This window comes from Zalophus californianus, chromosome 5 (genome assembly GCF_009762305.2).
Source record: "Zalophus californianus isolate mZalCal1 chromosome 5, mZalCal1.pri.v2, whole genome shotgun sequence".
Taxonomy (NCBI): Eukaryota; Metazoa; Chordata; class Mammalia; order Carnivora; family Otariidae; genus Zalophus; species Zalophus californianus.
The window spans coordinates 153,675,340-153,692,011 of NC_045599.1; the positions used below are offsets into that span (position 1 = coordinate 153,675,340).

The 16,672-nt window shown below is 62.1% G+C and overlaps 1 protein-coding gene and 1 long non-coding RNA gene across 5 annotated transcripts in view; one reads left to right on the forward strand and one right to left on the reverse strand.

Moving 5' to 3' along the window:
• Window positions 1-16,672, forward strand: part of SLC12A7 (solute carrier family 12 member 7) — a 71,099-nt gene that overhangs the window by 14,107 nt on the left and 40,320 nt on the right. For 2 of the 4 annotated variants that reach the window (XM_027605542.2, XM_027605543.2), the window contains exon 1: window positions 15,163-15,360. The exons of the other annotated variants lie outside the window; for them this stretch is intronic. In XM_027605542.2, coding sequence (XP_027461343.1) covers window positions 15,213-15,360 — 148 coding nt within the window. In that variant the 5' untranslated portion in view covers window positions 15,163-15,212. Of the gene's footprint in view, window positions 1-15,162; window positions 15,361-16,672 lie in introns of those variants that run through there. 4 annotated transcript variants of the gene reach the window in all.
• Window positions 13,209-16,008, reverse strand: LOC113929028. The gene is made up of 3 exons (XR_003522066.2): window positions 15,652-16,008; window positions 14,165-14,270; window positions 13,209-13,461 (listed from the first exon to the last, which is right to left on the reverse strand). It is a non-coding gene; the product is annotated as an uncharacterized LOC113929028 (long non-coding RNA).

The window sequence follows — 16,672 nt, forward strand, 5'->3', positions numbered from 1 at the left end:
TGGCTCAGATCCAGGCGTGAGGAGCCGCCTCCCTCTCAGCCCTGACTGTGAGTTCAGATGATGCGCTGGAGCGAGCAGGAAGGGCCTTGAGTGCAAAGGCCGCTTCCGGGAAGAGGTGCCCTAAGCTGCCCAGATGTCTAGCCCAAGGGCAGCAGTGCAAAGGTCCTGGGGCAGTGCTGATGTCAGGATGGGGCCTTGGATGTGAAGAACACCTGGGGTGGCCACTGGCAGAGCATGCTGTGGGGAGGGGGTGGTCCATCACCTGTAGGGCACACGGGCCCAGGCAGGCCGGGGAATGGGAGAGCGTCACGGCAGAGAGGGGGTTTCGGTCCGCTCGGGATGTGGGGGTAGTGCGGCGGAGCCAGAGACAAGGAGCCAGCCTCCTGTGTGGTTGGTTAGGCGATCGAGTGGTCGGTCCTGAGTTGGATGTGGGGCAGTCACTGACCAAGTCTTGACCGTCTGGACTGATCGCTGCCAAGGTTGTGGGCAGGGTCCCGTCGTCCGTTTCTGTGTGGTGAGGGGAGCAGGCTCTGGGTCATTCCTGGACTCGGACTTCTGTTTGCTTGTTTGTTTTCAGGTTTCTGAGACGTGGGTGGACAGCCCTTGCAGTGGAGGGGAGGGACACAGCGGCCTCGAGGTGACCGGTGGAAAGTGGCTGGCCGTGAACCATGGGGCACATCCGCCACAGTCCCCGAGAAGTACTTTCTCCAAGAGCAAAGGCCCTGTGGCCGCCAGTGTGGGGCATGGTTTGCAGGTGGAGGCTGACTCCTGAGAATGGAGGCCTCAGTGCTCGGCAGGAGACACCGGAGGGCAGTGCGGAGGGCTCACTCTCCAGGTTTGGGGGGTTCTTCCTCCCTACCCCATGCGCTGGCAGAATGAGAAAACAAGCAGACAGACAAGGGCCTGCTGGTTTCTTTCCCTCTCTGGGCCCCAGTGGCCTCCCTCTCGGCTCCCTGGTGGGGGGGGGGTTCTGTTCTGAGGAAAGGTCCCGCGGATGCTGAGTCCTGGGCGGGGTGACTGGCCCGCGGCTCCGCGGCCACGACTGTGGCCTGTCCTTCGCACCTGGAGCCTGCCCGGGAAGCGTTCTGCTGGGGGCACCCTTGCCTGTCTTGCAGGAGATCCTGTTGACTCTAAAACATGAGGAAAACATGCGCGTAATTGCTAGTCCAGGCCGCACCGGGCTCTTGCCTAATTCCCTCCCGGGGACCTGCAGGGCAGGGTGTCCAGGGAGTCCTTGAAAATCTTCCGCTCCCTGGGAGAGGCAGGCTGGCGGGGACCCTGAGGCCGCCACACCTCAGAAGGCCGAGCCTGTCCACCTGCGCGCCCACCTGATGCCCTGAGCACGGGGTGGCCAGACCCAGCAACCAGCCGCGCAGGCGGGACCCGTGACACTCCCGTTTCAGTAGACACAAGTAATTCTTGGCACAAGCAAGATGCGGGACCGACCTCACCCAAGCAAAGCTCAGTATTTATCTGAAATTCCAGTTTGGCCCAGTGCCCTGTGTCGGTCTCACAACCCCCGTGGGGAGCCCTCCGAGCACGAGGTTCTTGTAGAGCTGGCTGGTTTCAGGGCTGGTGATGGCCCTGGGTCCTGAAGGGGAGGAGGCTGGGAGCCCGCGTAGTGAACGCGACCTGGACTTGTGTGGATGTTGGGACAGGCCCAGCCGGCAAGCGTGGGCTCCAGGGCCGGTCCCGAGAGACGGTGAGGGCTCCTCACGTGGGGGGGTCACCGCAGAAGGGCAAGATAGGGGCAGGAGCTGGTGCCGTTGACGCAGGGGGTTCGGGGCCCTGAGTCCAGTGTCGCTTTTGGGGGTCGGCTCCTGGGGTCACACTGCCCATCTCCCCGGAGACCGGGGCTGTGCGGAGAGGAGACCGTGGGCCTGGCCCGCTCTGCTGCCCCCCGGGACCTGTGGTGATGGCCCACAGGGGGCTATGCGGGGCCCTGCGGGCCTGTGTGTATCCCAGGCTGGCGAGATGCGGAGTTTCCGGAACCTTCTGCGCGCAGTGGGGACACTTGGCTCTCTAGGGCAGGCTCCGTGGAGGTGGGAGGTTTCTGAAACTGGAGGGCAGCGCCGGGCCCGGCAGGCGAGTACCAGGGCGACCAGTAGGGGTCAGGCGAGCACCGCGGGAGGAGGGGTCAAAGTCAGCCCTGTGTCCTGTGGCCCGGCCGCCTTGTCCTTGGGTCACCTCTGAGAACTTGTCTGCACACCAGACCCCTTGTTCATCTGAGATCCTGCCGGGAGGCCAGGGGTCCAGGGAGGAGTTCCAGAAAGTTCCAGGCCAGGCTCCCACCCCTCCCCCAGCAGGGCTCGGGCCTCTCCCCACCCTGCGAATCCAGCCCCACCACCCTCCCTGGTCAGGGTCCTGCCAGGGTCTGGGGCGCTGCCCCTGAAGCCGTGGAGGCTCTGGCCCAGGACACTCACCTGGGGACCCCGCCCCAGGCTGGAGCAAGTGCTGTGGCCTCCAAAGGTTCTGAGGGTCCTGGAGCTGCCCATGGTGGCAGCCTCGAGGGGACAGCTGGGTGGTCACCACGGCAGCCTCGTGTGCACCAAACAAATGCAGTTTCAGGTGGTTTTCTGCGTATTTTCTCAACTAGATCCAGAGATAAAGTCATGGAGGGGGGTTTGCTAACTTCCTTCTTTGGGACAGAGGTGGGGTGTGTGCGGGGCTGACCCTGCGTGGACGCCCCACCCCCGCACGTCCGACCCGGGCCCGTGGGCTCTGCGGTGGCACTGGCACGGGAACCTGAGGACCGGGTGACCACGGGCAGCACAGGACCTCCCACCTCTGACCTAGCAGCTTTTCCTCTTGCAGCCCCAGGTCTGCGCAGGGCTCCGCGGGATCTGTGAGCACCACCGCCCAGAACCTTCTGTTCCCGTGGAACACCCACCGGGGTCCAGGCTGGGGCTCTGCCCTGGGGCAACGTCCCTGTCGCTGGCTCCTGGGGGCCTGCAGGTTCACCCGTGTGGGGCTTGGAGGCTCTGGCCAGGCCCCTGGTCAAGGCCGGTGGGACCCTGGGGGCCCTGCGGCTTCTCCTACTCTGGTGGGGCCTGGTACCCCAGGGGGGGCTGGAGGGCAGAGCAGGAAGCCCCAGAAATCCCTGGGGTCTCGGGCTGACCCTGCATGGTCCCTAGGTGACTCTCCTGATGGCCTGGGGCAGGTGCAGGGGCTTCACGGGACCCCGCCCCCCGGGGAGGAGAGGTGTCAGGTGCCCCTGTGTGCTCCGGCTTTCACTGCAGGGGCCCGAGGCCCTGCCCAGCCTGGCAACTCTCCCCACGCTCAGACTTGCTTAGTTGGAACTACACGGACTTCCAACATTTAGTCTTCAATTGCGGCAAAATACACAAAGCGCACTCATGCCCGGCCCTGCGTGTCCGTGGCCCCCTCCCCACCTCACCGTCCCCCGGCTGACCCTCCTCCACACAAAGGCTGGGGCTGCTCCTTGGACCGGGGGTCCAGTGTCCCTGCCCGGCCACTGGTGTGGTACATGTGGCCACAGAGCCCAGCGTGGGTGTATTTGCTCAGACAGAGCTGTTTACTTTCCAAACACTCGCAGCCCCACCTGGTGCCACCCGGGCGTGTCCAAGCTGGATACAGAGGCAGGAGGCAAGGCTTTCCCTGAAGCCGTGAGGTGCCTAGGTGGATGCCACATCCGGCCTGTGCCACGTACCCCGGGAATGCACAGGGGGGCAGCAGGATGGCCTCGTGGTGGCTGGAGGAGGGCCCTTGGACGGTGCCCTGACGTCCAGAAGACATGGCTGTATGCCAGGAAGGGCAGAGCCCTGGGTGGACCCGCTCACACATGCTCACCCGCACACGCACACACGCGGGGATGGATGAAAACCAGGCAGGCTGCCTCCCACCCCCCACCTCCCACCTCTGGCAGAAACAGTCTTGGTTAGCCAAGCTCAGTGGTTGGCAAATAATCGTTGAGCACCGTTGGGTGAGACACACTTCCTGCATCTGAGAATTAATTCTAGAACCTTCCATCAACAGGGTGAGGAAGAAAGAAACTACCGTCCTGGGCCTCCACGCGTGGGCGTGGCTCAGGGCATCGGGAGACCGGGTGGATGGGGACCAGCCTGAGGCGCAGGCCTCCCTGATTGGTTGGTGGTCGGCTGGGCGCTTGTTTGCAGTTGATTTCTCGGAGACATGGTGTCGGGTCTCCACGGCCCCTCTCGGACCGAGGGGTTCTGCGTAAGAGCTGCACCGTCCTGCAGGTCTTATTTCTCGTGCTGCGGGACAACAAAGGCTTTATCTAGGCAACTGGGACCAGCTGACCTTGATTCACTGGACTCCGGGTACCGCTAACTTCCTGCCCCACACGACCAGTTGGCTCTGTAGCAGCAGCACCTGCAGCCTCGAGCCCGAGCGCACCCCTGCCACCACCGTCCCTGCCCGTCCCTCCCGGGGACACATACTTTTTTTTTTAGATTTTATTTATTTGAGAGAGAGAGAGTGAGCATGAGTGGGGGGAGCAGAGGGAGAGGGCCAAGCAGACCCCTGATGAGCGCAGAGCCTGATGCTGGGCTCAAACCACGACCTTGAGATCACCATCTGAGCCGAAACCAAGAGTCAGAGGCTTAGCTGACTGAGCCACCCAGGCGTCCCTGGACACATCCGTTTTTAAGTAAACTTGTACCGACAGGTAACACAGGTAGTCAGGAATACACAAATCCTGCTTTTACTTCTTCTTGAATGAGCATAGGTGCTCATAGATCACCTATGAGCAATAGGTGATCTCTTGAGAAACCATCCCTTGGGATAAAAATAGAACGTTGAGCCCCTGCAGTTAATAGCGTTGTAGATGTTTTCACGGGGTGTAGTTCGTCTCATCGCGGTTTCATCTTTCGGTTCCTTGATGACAAACGTTGATTTGACAAAACGAGTTAGGCAATATTCCTTCGTTTTTTTTTAACTGGAGGAGTTTACTCTAATTGGCGTTATTTCTTAAGTGTTTGGAAAATCAGCAGCGCTGCTGTCTGGGGGGAGTGTATGCGTGCGTGCGTGTGTGCGTGCGCGTGTGTGCGCGTGTGCGTGTGTGCGCGTGTGCGTGTGTGCGTATGGGTTTGACTCTTCTCATGAGATATCGCACTATCCAGAGCTGCTATTTCTTCTTGTGAAAATTTGGGCAGAGCATGTTTCCCAAAGAACTGGTGTATGTCATGTACAATTTCAAAATGCTTCCGGGGAAGTGACTCCTAACATCTCCTGACGATCAGCAGCTATGTCCTGAGGCTGCTATAACAAATCATCGCAAACCCGTGGCTTCAGACAACAGCAGGTTCCCCTCTGACCTTCCGGGAGCGACAGGGCCTGAGTAAGGTGTGGGCGCTCCCTCCAGAGGCTCCAGGGGGTCTCGCCTGGATTCTTCCAGCTTCCCGTGGCTCTGGGGCATCCCCAGGCTCTGGCAGTGCAGCCACGAGCCCGCCTCTGTGCCCCTCCGCATTTTCAAGCATCTCTCTCTCCTTTCAGCACCACCAGCCATACTGGCTCGGGGCCTGCATACCCCAGTGTGACCTTGCCTTAAATTGATCACTTCTGCAAAGACCCTGGGTCTAAGTCCATGTTCCCAGCTTGGCAGGGGAGTGAGATTTGCCTGTGGTGCGCGCTTGGCTGTGCGTGCGTCTCTGGCATCTGTCAGTTAGGTCACTTGCATTACATGTGTGGTGCAGAGCTACTTTATCTTCACTGGTTTTTTTTTTTTTTTCCCTCGTCCACTTGTTCTATCAGTTCCTGAGAGGCGTGTCTGAAACCCCTATTGGCGTGGACGCTCTGTCCGCGTCTGCGGCCACGGCGCAGAGCGATGCCCTTAGAAGGGCTGGTCTGTGGCGTGCTCACCCGGTGAGTCGGCGCAGGGCCCTCTCTTGCCTTCTTTGGTATGAAGCGTGTATTTTCGATATTCCGTTTTCTCCCTCCACGGGCTCCCTGTTCTCCTGTCTCGGGTGTGTGGCTCATTGGGGTGTGTGAGTGAGCGCGGCAGCCAGGAAGCCTCTCGGGCCCGTGTCGCCAAGGAGCTTCGTTCAACACCTGGACTGCATGTTTTGTGCATGAGAGTGCCACGCCATGTGGCCACTGCTGTGCGCGCCCTGACCCCACACCAATGTCCTACCTCCCTGCTGAGGCTGCATCTCTGGGCTTCTACCCGGAGCCATTTGCCTTCAGCTGGGGAAGAGGTTCTGTCTCCCGGAAATGCCATCGTGTTGCCCCGTGTTTAAGGACTGTGTTTGGTGGCGTGGGCATCGACGTGGGCATCAACGTGGGCAGCCGTTTTCCTTGCGCATTTCACTGAAGTGGCAGATCTTCCTGTTCTGCCCTTTTAATGTGTGGGTCCTTTCTCCCCAGAAGCTGAGATTGGCAACCAGATGCTCTCCATCAGCCTGTGTTTTATCGCCTTTCTCCATGCGCGTCACCCGCGCGCACGTTCTTGGCCTGTGATGTCGGCTCTGGGAGGACCTGACTCCTGCCAGGGTGGACAGACTCCGGGGTGCTGAGCTGCCAGGCCCAAGTGGCCTTGGTATACTTCAGCAGCAGTCAAGCTTATTTTTAAAATGTATTTTTTAACTCACTGCCCTGAGAAAATAGAAATTAATGACTTGTGGTATTTACACAAAAAGTAGTTCTCCGTAGACCCCAGCCAGGCTCGCTAGCGCTTTCCTCCATCGGGTCCCACTGATTTGAGCCAAATAGTTAATGTTTGAACGAGGTACTCAAGCCCTGAGATGGTTATCTAACTCAAACTGTGGCTCACACACCCTGCCCCTTCCCTCTCCTCCTGCGGGAACAGAAGAAAGTAAAAAAAAAAGCTGTGGATTTTGGTTCAGGTTGCCGAGCAGAACTGGCCGTGTCAGCTTGAGGCCCCCCAGCTGGAAACCGTCCGGCAGAACCAAGTGCTGGGCCTCCGCAGGCCCTCGGCCCCGGCTCCACGGGGTCCACCACCTGCAGGCCCTGGGTGGGCCGAGTGGCTCTGTCAGCCCGTGGTGGGGGGCGGCCTCTGCTCGGGCCTTGTCTTCGGCCTCGTGGCCTTTCTGTGCGGGGGGCCGGGGACGCGCTGGCCGGGAGGCTTTATTCATTTAGGTGGAGGGTTCTTCTGCCTCGATTCCCGAGGCCAGCGATCAGGGGCGTGGCGGCTGGTGTGGTCCCCAGGGTGCCGGGGCCCACCCCCAGTGCAGACCCCTCCTCGGGCTGGGGTCTGAGCAGTCACCCCCCACCCTCCCCCAGACAGAATCCAAAAGCCCTGGGCAGGTCCCCACCTTCCTGGCCTGGTAGGTGTGACCTTGAGGGAGGCCGTTGGCCACCTTATCTCCTGTGGATAATAATAGGATAGAAATCACCGCCCCGGGCGCCTGAGTGTGACCTGCTTATCTCTGGGCAGCCGCTGTTTAATTGAAATGGTGGTGAAGTATTTTTGTCTCGGCATCGCTGGCTCTGGCCACCAAAGCAGAAGGTGCTGGGAGCGTCTCCGTCCAGTCCCGTCTCCTCCCAGAGGGCTTGCGTGGTGTGGGATGCCTTACAGACACGGCGATGTACTTTCGATGCCTTGTCTCTTACTTAAATGTATTCTCTGGAAACTGTTACACCTCACTCCATACAGGGGAATCCTATTAGTGAAGCAAACACCACTCCCGGTAGCCAGAAGGTAGAAACAACCCCAGCGCCCATCGACGGACGATTGGGTCAACAAATGTGGTCCATCGGCATGCTGGAGTATCGTTCAGCCTTAAGAAGGAAACGGACAAGTACTACACGATTCCTGTCTGTGAGGTGCTCAGATTGCCGCCGCCAGAGACAGAAAGGAGGACGTGGTTTCCAGGGGCTGGGGGCCGGGGTGAGTGTTCCCTGGGGACAGAGCTTCCATCTAGCAAGATGGAAAGCCTTCCGGAGACGGACGGTGGCGACAGTTTGCACAGCAACGTGTTGAGAGGCACACTGAGGCACATCACAATTTTTACTTTTTCAAGAGTTCGTCTGAGCAAACCTCGGCTGGGCAGAAGCGGCTGGGGGTGTCCCCGGGAGCGGGAGACGGGCGATGATCTGATCCGCCGTGGTGTGGGTGGCTGTGCGCAGGCCTGCTTTCCCCCAGGCTTCAGAGCCCACCCCACCCCGCGGCCTCCTCAGTTGTGCTAGGGAGCGCCCCTAAGCCACTGAACTACACAGTTAAATATGGTTAAAACAGCCAATTTAATATTCTGTATGTTTTACCACAATTAAACAAAGTCAGTTTTTTGGAAAGGGAAAGAAAGGTCAAAACGAGTGACATTTTTGTCAAGTCCCTGAGGTTGGTGGAGGAGGCCCAGTGACCCACAGCACGAGGACTCAGCACCCTCAACCGCAGGGCTGTGCGTCCCGCAGACGTCACGGCGCGGCAGTGGATGGCCTTCACCCCCACCGGCTGCGTTGTCTGAGGTCCCAGGGCTTGGCGGGTTTGGAAGCTGCCCCCTCCCGAAAAAGTTTGACCCCGTTGTCACCACAGCCCTGTGAGTGGGGGTCCTGTGCTCAGAGGGGACGCTGGTCTGGTCATGGGGACTCTAGGGTGACCCAGTGACCATCGCCATGGGACTTGGGGACTGCGGGGTCACCACCGGCTCCCATGGACAACAGCCAAAGGATGGCACAGCCCCGCCCAGGCCCTAGGCCTCGGTGCCCCACCCTTGGCCTTCCCCAAGACCCCTCAGGAGCGACAAGCTCGCAGGAGCGGGGTGCCGTCACTGTGGACCTGCGGGCGAAGCTGGTGTGGCAAAGCAGTCTCCAAGGTGGTGCCCTCAGTCCGGGGCTGCCTGGAGACCCCGGGACAGTTTGGCACTCCCTGAGTACCGCGAGCCCAAAGAAGGAACTGGCTGGGGGTGGGGGCGGTTCCCACTGCGCCTGCCCAGGGGGGATTCCTGTGGATGGTCCCCTGGGGGTGGCTGTGCAGTGGCTTCCGGGGCCATACTCAGCCTCCCGGGGATGAGAGTCCAGGGAGCAGACCCCCGAGTGACCAGCCGAGACACCTGGAGCAGATCCTGGCCCCAGAGAAGGCAGCTGTCCCCTAGGACAGGGCCCTGTCCACCCACCTCCTATCTAGCTCCTTATGCCATGGTCTGATCAGGGGTGACACCTGAAGTCAGCTCCGCTTGGCCTGGTCCCCAAGGTGGCACCCCTGCAGGCCCGTGGCCAGGGCCTCCTTCCCCCAAGTGCCTGCGCCTCGAAGCACTATGCATAGTCCATCTCCCTCCCCAAGGCCTGGAGACCTCGTCTCCTACGCAGAGAAAGCCTGGGATGTGGGACCCACTTTGCCCCACTTTGTGTGTCCAAGGATGGCCACAGTTCCTGGCACAGTGATGCTCGGGGATGGAGCCTTGAGCCCGTGGAGGAACTGGTCAGTGAAGGAGCTGATCTGCCCTGGGGTCCACATGACCCCTACCCTCGCCCTGCCTGTCGGGACCCCACCGCCTGAGGGCCACAGGACGAAGCTGCTGCCCGTTCCTGGGAGAGCCTGCACCAACTCCTGAGGGTAGCCTGTAGACGGGCGTCCGGGGCTCCGCACTGCGGGGCCTAGGCTAGGTGTGGGTGGGCAGGGGGCTTGAGTCCCAGGAAAGGCAGAGCTCCATCTGGACACACCCAGCTTTTGCTGCCACCTCCTGTCCCAGCCCCACCACTGTGCTGGGTGGTGTCTGGCATGCCACATAGCTTCTCCCACAGAATGGAGGTCATTATTGTGCCTACAGATGGCTGTCTTTTTCTTTCTCCATGACTACTTTTCACAGAAAAAGATCCCGAGTAGTGCCTGCCATATAGTGAGTATTGGGGTAGTCCCCACCCTGGGGCTTGGGGTCAGGATGAGGGAAATGGGCAAGAGGGGCCTGGACGTTGGCCTCCCTTCCCCCACGAGGCTCTGGGCCACTTGAGGGAGCAGATGCAGGTGCTTAGGCTCTCCTGTTGGCCTTGGTGCAGGCCCCTGTCAGGGCCAAATATCCATGGGGCTGACAGCCCATCACCCACCCACCAGTGGGAATCCCCTCTGCCACCTCCAAGCCTTGGGACCTTGTGGGGCCCTTGTTGGTAGAGGTCGTGAGAGGCACGGCCCAGGTGGCCCCCTGCCCGGGAAACGAGGGATTCAGGCAGGGTGAAGGTGCGTCGGGGCTCATGTGCATGCTGCCCCATCCGCGGGCATCAGGCGGAGCTATGCTTTCTTTCTCCCACGAGGTGTAGCCTGCAGTGAGAAGCACTCATGGGGCTACACTGGTGAGTTCTGTGCTCTGGGCCCCAGCAGGCGCCCCTGGAGCTGCCGTCCTGACGTCTGGCCTGGACTGGCCCTGTCCGACCCGAGCTGCCGGTGGCCAGGGTCACACAGCCTCCTTTACCGACGCGGTGAGGGGCTGGCCAGCCGTGCACGTGGTTGGCACCTCTCATGGACGCTGCCGTCCCTCTGCCCGTTGTGTTGATGGGCTTGTGGGCTGTCTCCGGTGTGGCCCACACGAATGTCCTGCTCCGAGCGTCCTGGTGCATGTCCTTGGTGCCCGTGACTCCTTGCAGGGAGGGGGCTTGGGGCTCCTGGCCAAGGCGAGTGTGGGTCTCCCAACGTGGCTGCACACTTTCCACGCCCGCGCTTAGCCTGAAGTGCGGCCGTGGGCTGGGGTCCTTGCCGGCGGCCGGGCGACCTCGGTCCTGCCGCTGCCTTCTCTTTACTGATCTGAGGGCTGTCCTTTCAGAATCCGGACACGCCTGGCCGGCCGCGTGGCTCACAACTGTCTTGACACCCTGGGGCCCTCTTCTCCACTCTGCATGGAGCTCTGTGAGGAGCAGAGACCACTTAGGCACTTTCTCTTTCAGGAAGAGCACCTTCGAGGCCACAAGGGAATGCCACATCCACCATTTTTAGCGTAAATCTCTGTCTCGTGGCCCCTGACTCTAGGCTGTGCTCCTGCAAGCTCGGGGGCTCCCTGATGGCGTCACCTCACATGCAGGCCCAGCCCAGCGTGGGGGCCCCGTAGCATGTCCCGTGAGCCTGCCAGGGGGCTCCATGGCAGGCTGAGGGGTGGACCCCGACCAGCCCCGTCAGCAGAAAGATCCTGAGTGGACCGGAACCTGGAGTCACACGTGAGGCCTTCAGAGGGATGGGTGGCTGGAAACGGCCTGCGTGTGGGCCCCGGGGGGGACAACGAGGCGCTTGGGTCTGAAGCTTTTTGGGCACCAAAAGGCCCAAAGCCGGATGCTCCTGTCCCCACCTCGTCCATTCTCAGGAACTTCCTGGAGGAAGTCCAGGAGAACTGGGCACTCCTGGATCCTTGACAGCCTCTGGAGTAGGGTGGGGCCTGCCCTGCCCACGCCGGAGCCACGGAGCCAGGGCCTGGGCTGAGAGTGTGGGTGTAGGAGCCTGGTGTACAAGGGAGGGCCTGGCACAAAAGCCCTGTTGCCTGAAGGTTTCTGGTGCTCCTCACCACCAGCACTGTCGCCCCAGCTCCTGCAGGAGGGGCTGAGGCCGGGGCACTGGCCCGTGTGGGCCCTGGGACACTTGTTGTGGTGAGATGGGCAGGAATGGATGCAGAGGTCACGCGGAGGCTACGTGGCTTCAGACGTTTCTGGAGGGGGTTGCACTGCCGAGCTGATGGCCCTCAGGGGTCTGGGCAGTGCCGTGTGGGGGCAGGGAGGCAGAAGGGTCCCCGCCGGTGCCCGGTGCTGGCCTAGCGGCGAGGGTGCCCTGCGTCCAGGCCCCGGGAGGGGTCTGGCGAGAAGGTGGCGGTAGCCATCAGTGGCAAGCATGCTTTCAAACCCCACCTGTGTTGCAAGGGGCTTCTCGAATTTCCACCAAGATTTATTTGAAAAGAAGTGACATGTGAAACCAGAACAGGGTGTGAGGGCAAAGCAGTGTTCTGGAGTCTGAAGCTCTAAAGAAAGTGGGAAGGAAGCCTTTCTTTGTTCTGTAATCAGTGTCCTGACTGCGAGGTGGGAACAGGGGCACAGGGTTCCCACCCGCTCCCTGGAGAGGAGGTATGAAAGTCTCCGCCAGCCACCATGGGGTCCCCAGGGAGGGGGGCTTTGGCTGAAGTGGAGTCCCTCCGTGTTAAAGGATTATAAACCCTGTTTAGCACTCAAGTTCTATATGCTTTCTAACTTCTAGGTTCTCTTAACATGACTTTCTTATCTCAAAAAATAAAACCCAGCAAAGTCTCCAAGGAGCTCTGGCTTCCGATTCCTGGCTGCAGGCGCACCGCCTCGGCGGGAGCTGCCCCCCAGAGTGGGTGGCCCCAGAGTCCCCCACAGGACGTCCTGAGCTGGGGACTGACAGCGGCCATCCAGGGGGCACTGGAGGTCATGCAGAGGACAGGGTTTTTATGATCTGGCCATCTGTCCCTTCAAAACCAGGAGGTTTTCCTACAGCTATAAAATTGTCTTATTTTGAAAGATTTCCAACCTACAGAAAAGTGCAAGACGACTGTGACAGCCACACAACCCAGCCTGCCCCATAACGTCCTCCGCAGCTTTCCCTGGCCGGGCTGGCAGGTTCTCGCCTCTGTGTCCTCAGGTGACAGTGACGTTTTGGAGGAATCAGGCATTGTTTGCAGAACCCCAGAACCGGTCCAGTGCTCAGGGCGGAGAGCCTGCCCCGCCCTCCTCAGAGCCCGAGCTGTGTCCCCAGGGCAGGCTGCAGGGCTTGTGAGCCGGGAAGCCACCCAGACGCAGCCGTCACAGGGTGTGCGCCTGGGGCCTGGGGCCTGGGGCCTGGGGCCGAGGGCTCCTGCTGAGAGTCGGGGCCGGGGGAGGGGCAGACACCGAGTCTGGCCTGTGCCCGTCCACTGCCCGCCACCCCCCACTGCTGCAGCCCCCTTCCTGAGCCACAGCAGGAGGGCAGGAGCCATGGGATCTTGGGTGGTCCCCTCAGAGAGAATTCTCCCCGCCCTGCCAGCTAGGAGAGTCCAATTGCCACAGAGTCGTGAAAGGCTCCTGAAGTGACCTCTCCCCTCCTGGACTTCTGTCCCCTGCTGTCCTCACCTTGCCCCCTGCCAGATGGCTCACCACACACTGTTTGCTCTGAAGAAGTGACTTTGGTTTTAAGTAAAGGGGCCTCCCTCCCCTCCCCCTGCCTCTGGAGCATCTGGGGCTCCTTCTGCTCGCCCCTCTTCCTCCCCTCCTTTCTCCCCGCCCCCCATTTCCTCCCTCTCCCGTCTCCCTGCCCTCCCGCCCTCCCGGCGGGCTGGGCTTTCAGTCCAGTAGCCTTGTGGGGCATCTCCCTCTGTGGCAGGAGCTGACCTTTTCAGGACTGGCCCCAGGCCCACAGAGGTGAGCACCCGCGTGGGGGCCAGGCTCTTCCAGCCTAAAGGCGCCGACTTCCTGGGAGAGGTGGTCTTGGCCTCCTGGACCCGGGGCAGACAGCACCCCATCCCTCGCACATCCTCCCTGGTGGTTCCTGGACAGCAGGCTCCCAGCCCGGAAGGATGAGCTGAACTCTTGAGCCAGGAAAGTTGGAGGATCAGCCATGGCCTTTGAAAAAGGGAGAAGAGAGTCACCCCCCAGCCCCCTGTGAATGACCCTTCACCTCTGGACCTCAGTTCCTCATCTGTAAAGGCGTGGGTCCCACTGGTGAGCTCCTGTGGTCACCTGGCCCTGGTCACAGGCCACTTAGTCTTGCTCGAAAGCTCCCCACACCCCAGGGTCAATAGCTTTGGTGACCAGCGGTGAGTGCAGAGGCTCGGTTAGGGCCGGGCAAGCCGTTTCCACACTCCTACCCTTCAGCACCACACTCTGCAGCTTTGCTGAGCAACGCCCAGACTTCAACAAAGCCGACCCTTCCCTGAGAAGGACCCCTGGAAACCCTTCTATACTCTGGGGGGGGGCTTCTCCCCACCTTTCTTGCTGCTGCCCTAAGAAGGCAGCTGAAGGCACCTCCACCATCTGACACTCCTGACCCCTGCCACAGGATTCCGTATCTCTCTGTGGAAGCTGGGGTGTGAGGGTACACAAGGGCAGCCCTGGGCAGCCCACGGGCCCAGGTCCCCCCGGGGAAGCCGGTGCTGGTGCTGGTGCTGGGTGGGGCCGGGAGCCTGGGGACACCTGACCGACTTCTTTTGATTTTAATTGAGAATGGACTTTCTGAATTTGGTTTTATGTTGTTTGTTGTTAATATGAAAAAATGCAAAGAAAATGCAGATCTTTGTAATGCCAAGGCCCAGAGATAACCGCTGACCTTCCGGTGGACTGTTCCGGGCGCATTTTTCAGCTGTGATGGCCCCTCCTGGTGATCCGTTGCAGTGTCGTGACCTTGCTTGCCCTCCTGTGCTGCTGCTTCCTGGCTGTGAAACACAATCTGCTCAGGGCTCGTTGCACCTAGTCGCCATCACTGCTTGGATGTTGGAACTTATTTTCACTCTGATTAACATTTTATTGTTCTTTCCACGTGTCCTTTGTTCAGGAGCTGGAAGACGCAGGCCAGTGGCGGCCTGGGGGCTGCCTGGCTGGGGTCCGAGCTGCCCTCCCTGGCCCTTCCTTCCCTTGCCTGGCTGGCCCGGCAGGGCCCAGGCAAGGAAAGGGAGGGCTCCCCAGGGTACAGGCTGGGAATCACTCCCTTGAGCAGAGGGGAGAGGCCTGGGGTCCTCTGCGGGCCGGGGCCTGTCTCAGGCCCTTGGTAACTTGTCTGGGTTATGTCCCTTGAGGACGGAGCCCCCACAGCAGCCCCGACAGCTGCCCACACAGCGGCCTCCGCTCCCCACCCTGTGCCTTTGCTAAGCATGGCTCCCTCCGGTTGGAAACCCCTGCGCTGGGGGCGCCTGAGCCAGGCACGGAGGGAGAGCCGAGACCAGATCCCAACTTGGTCTGGTGGGTGGGTGGGGGCTACTGCTCTGTCCTCTAGGGATCCAGACTGCGTGTGGGGGGGACCCTGCGGGCAGGGGCCAGCTGGGGGCACGGTGGCGGGGAGGATAGGGCGGGCAAAGGCCTGCTCTGGGCGGGCTGGGTGACTCTGGGGGAGGGGGCGCCCTGAGGGCGCGGGAGGTCCCGGAGGGCAGGCTGGGGGAGGGGACCTCTGCGGAAGGCGCCCCGCCCCGTCCCGCTCCGCCCCGCCCCGCCCCGCCCCGCTGAGCGCAAACTTTCCCGGAGGCCGAAGGGACGGCAGGTGAGGTCACGTGGCCAGGGGGCGGGGCGAGCCAGGCCGGGGGCGGACCGCGCGGACCCCGCCCCTGCGCCCAAGTCCCGCGGCGCGTCGGCAGAGCGCGGGCCGGAGCGGAGACCGGAGCGCCATGCCCACCAACTTCACTGTGGTGCCGGTGCAGGCGGGGGCGGACGGCGGCCAGGACGAGGCGGCCGAGGGGGCCGAGGCGGCCGAGGCGGCCGAGGGGGCCGAGGCGCCGGGCCCCCCCGAGGGCGAGCCCGACTGCCAGAGCCCGGGTGAGCGCGGCCGCACCTGCCCGCCGGACAAAGGCGGAGCCGGGCTGCGCGGGGCCCGGGGACGGCCGGGAGGAGGGGCGGCCCCGGAGGGGGGCCGAGGGCGACCCGGGGGGCGCCCAGAGGAGGGGGACGCAGCGAGGTCGTCCCGAGGCAGCCTGCTTTCCGCGCACTCTCCCCAACCCCTTCCCTCCGGGGTCCCCCCAGCCCTTCCTCCCTCGCCACTACGTCTCACCTCCCACGAACCCCCTCTTGGCGCCCCCCGCACGCCTCTTGCCTGCAAAGTCCCCTCACCAGGCTTATCCCGGGGACGCAGGGCTCCTGCCGCGCCCAGTGCTCCCAGGGGCTGTGGGCTCAGCTTGGCTGCTCCGTGCCTGGCCCACCCCCATTGGGACACTGGAAGCACCTTCTGTCTCCCACTCTGGGTGGGACGCCCGGGGTAGCGATGGGAACGGGGAGAGGCCTCCCCCTCCGTGAGAAAATCCAGGCCCCCCAGGTCCCGGGCGGGTCGGGGTAGGGCCGCCAGAGTGCCTTCCTGCTTCCTTCCTGTTGCCTTTGCTCTTGCGCGCTGGGGCAAAGGGCCTCCGGTCCGATAAGCCCGGCTGAGAGCCCAGGTCTGCGCGCCGCCCGACTCGCCGAACCCGCTCTTTTGTGGGGTCATCCGCAGGAAGGTCGGCCGGTCCCCGGCGGGCTGGGGGAGGCGCCGCCCCATCCGCGCTGAGCTGTGCTCTGCCCCCGGGTCCTCCATACCCTCTTTGTTTCTGGACTCGGGAGGCGTCTAGCGCTTTCACTTTCTCTTGGGGGGATCCCCCAGGACTGCTCCCTCTGTCCTGCAGGCTCCAAACCCCAGGTCCCCTGGAGCAGATGAATGGGTCACCCCCAGTAGGTATCCTCTAGAATTGGGGGGTCCTCCGAGAACAGCCCACAGCCGCGGGTCTCACTCCACTGCGTTTGGGTAGCGGCTCCCTGCTCCCAGTGGCCCAGACCCCTGGGTCCAGGCCAGGCACCTTCTGAGAGCACCCACCGTCAGGTGCACCCCCTCCCTAGGTGTCCCCTCTGTCTGCGGGGTGAGGCCCCTGTCTAGCTTTCCTGTGCGTGTCCTGGGGCCTGGGACAGGTCACCAGACCAGGTGTCAGATGAAGGCAAGGTCTGTGCACCCAGCCTCCCCCTGGTTCTGAGCACGCTCTGGCATTGTCCTGGGTGAGCCGCGTCCTAGCGGCCAGCAGAAGTGCATCACATTTCCCCGGGGGGCCTCCATGCCTGCACATCCTGCTCCCCGCCGCTGGCCCCTTCTTGGGCGGACTGTGGTCCCTTC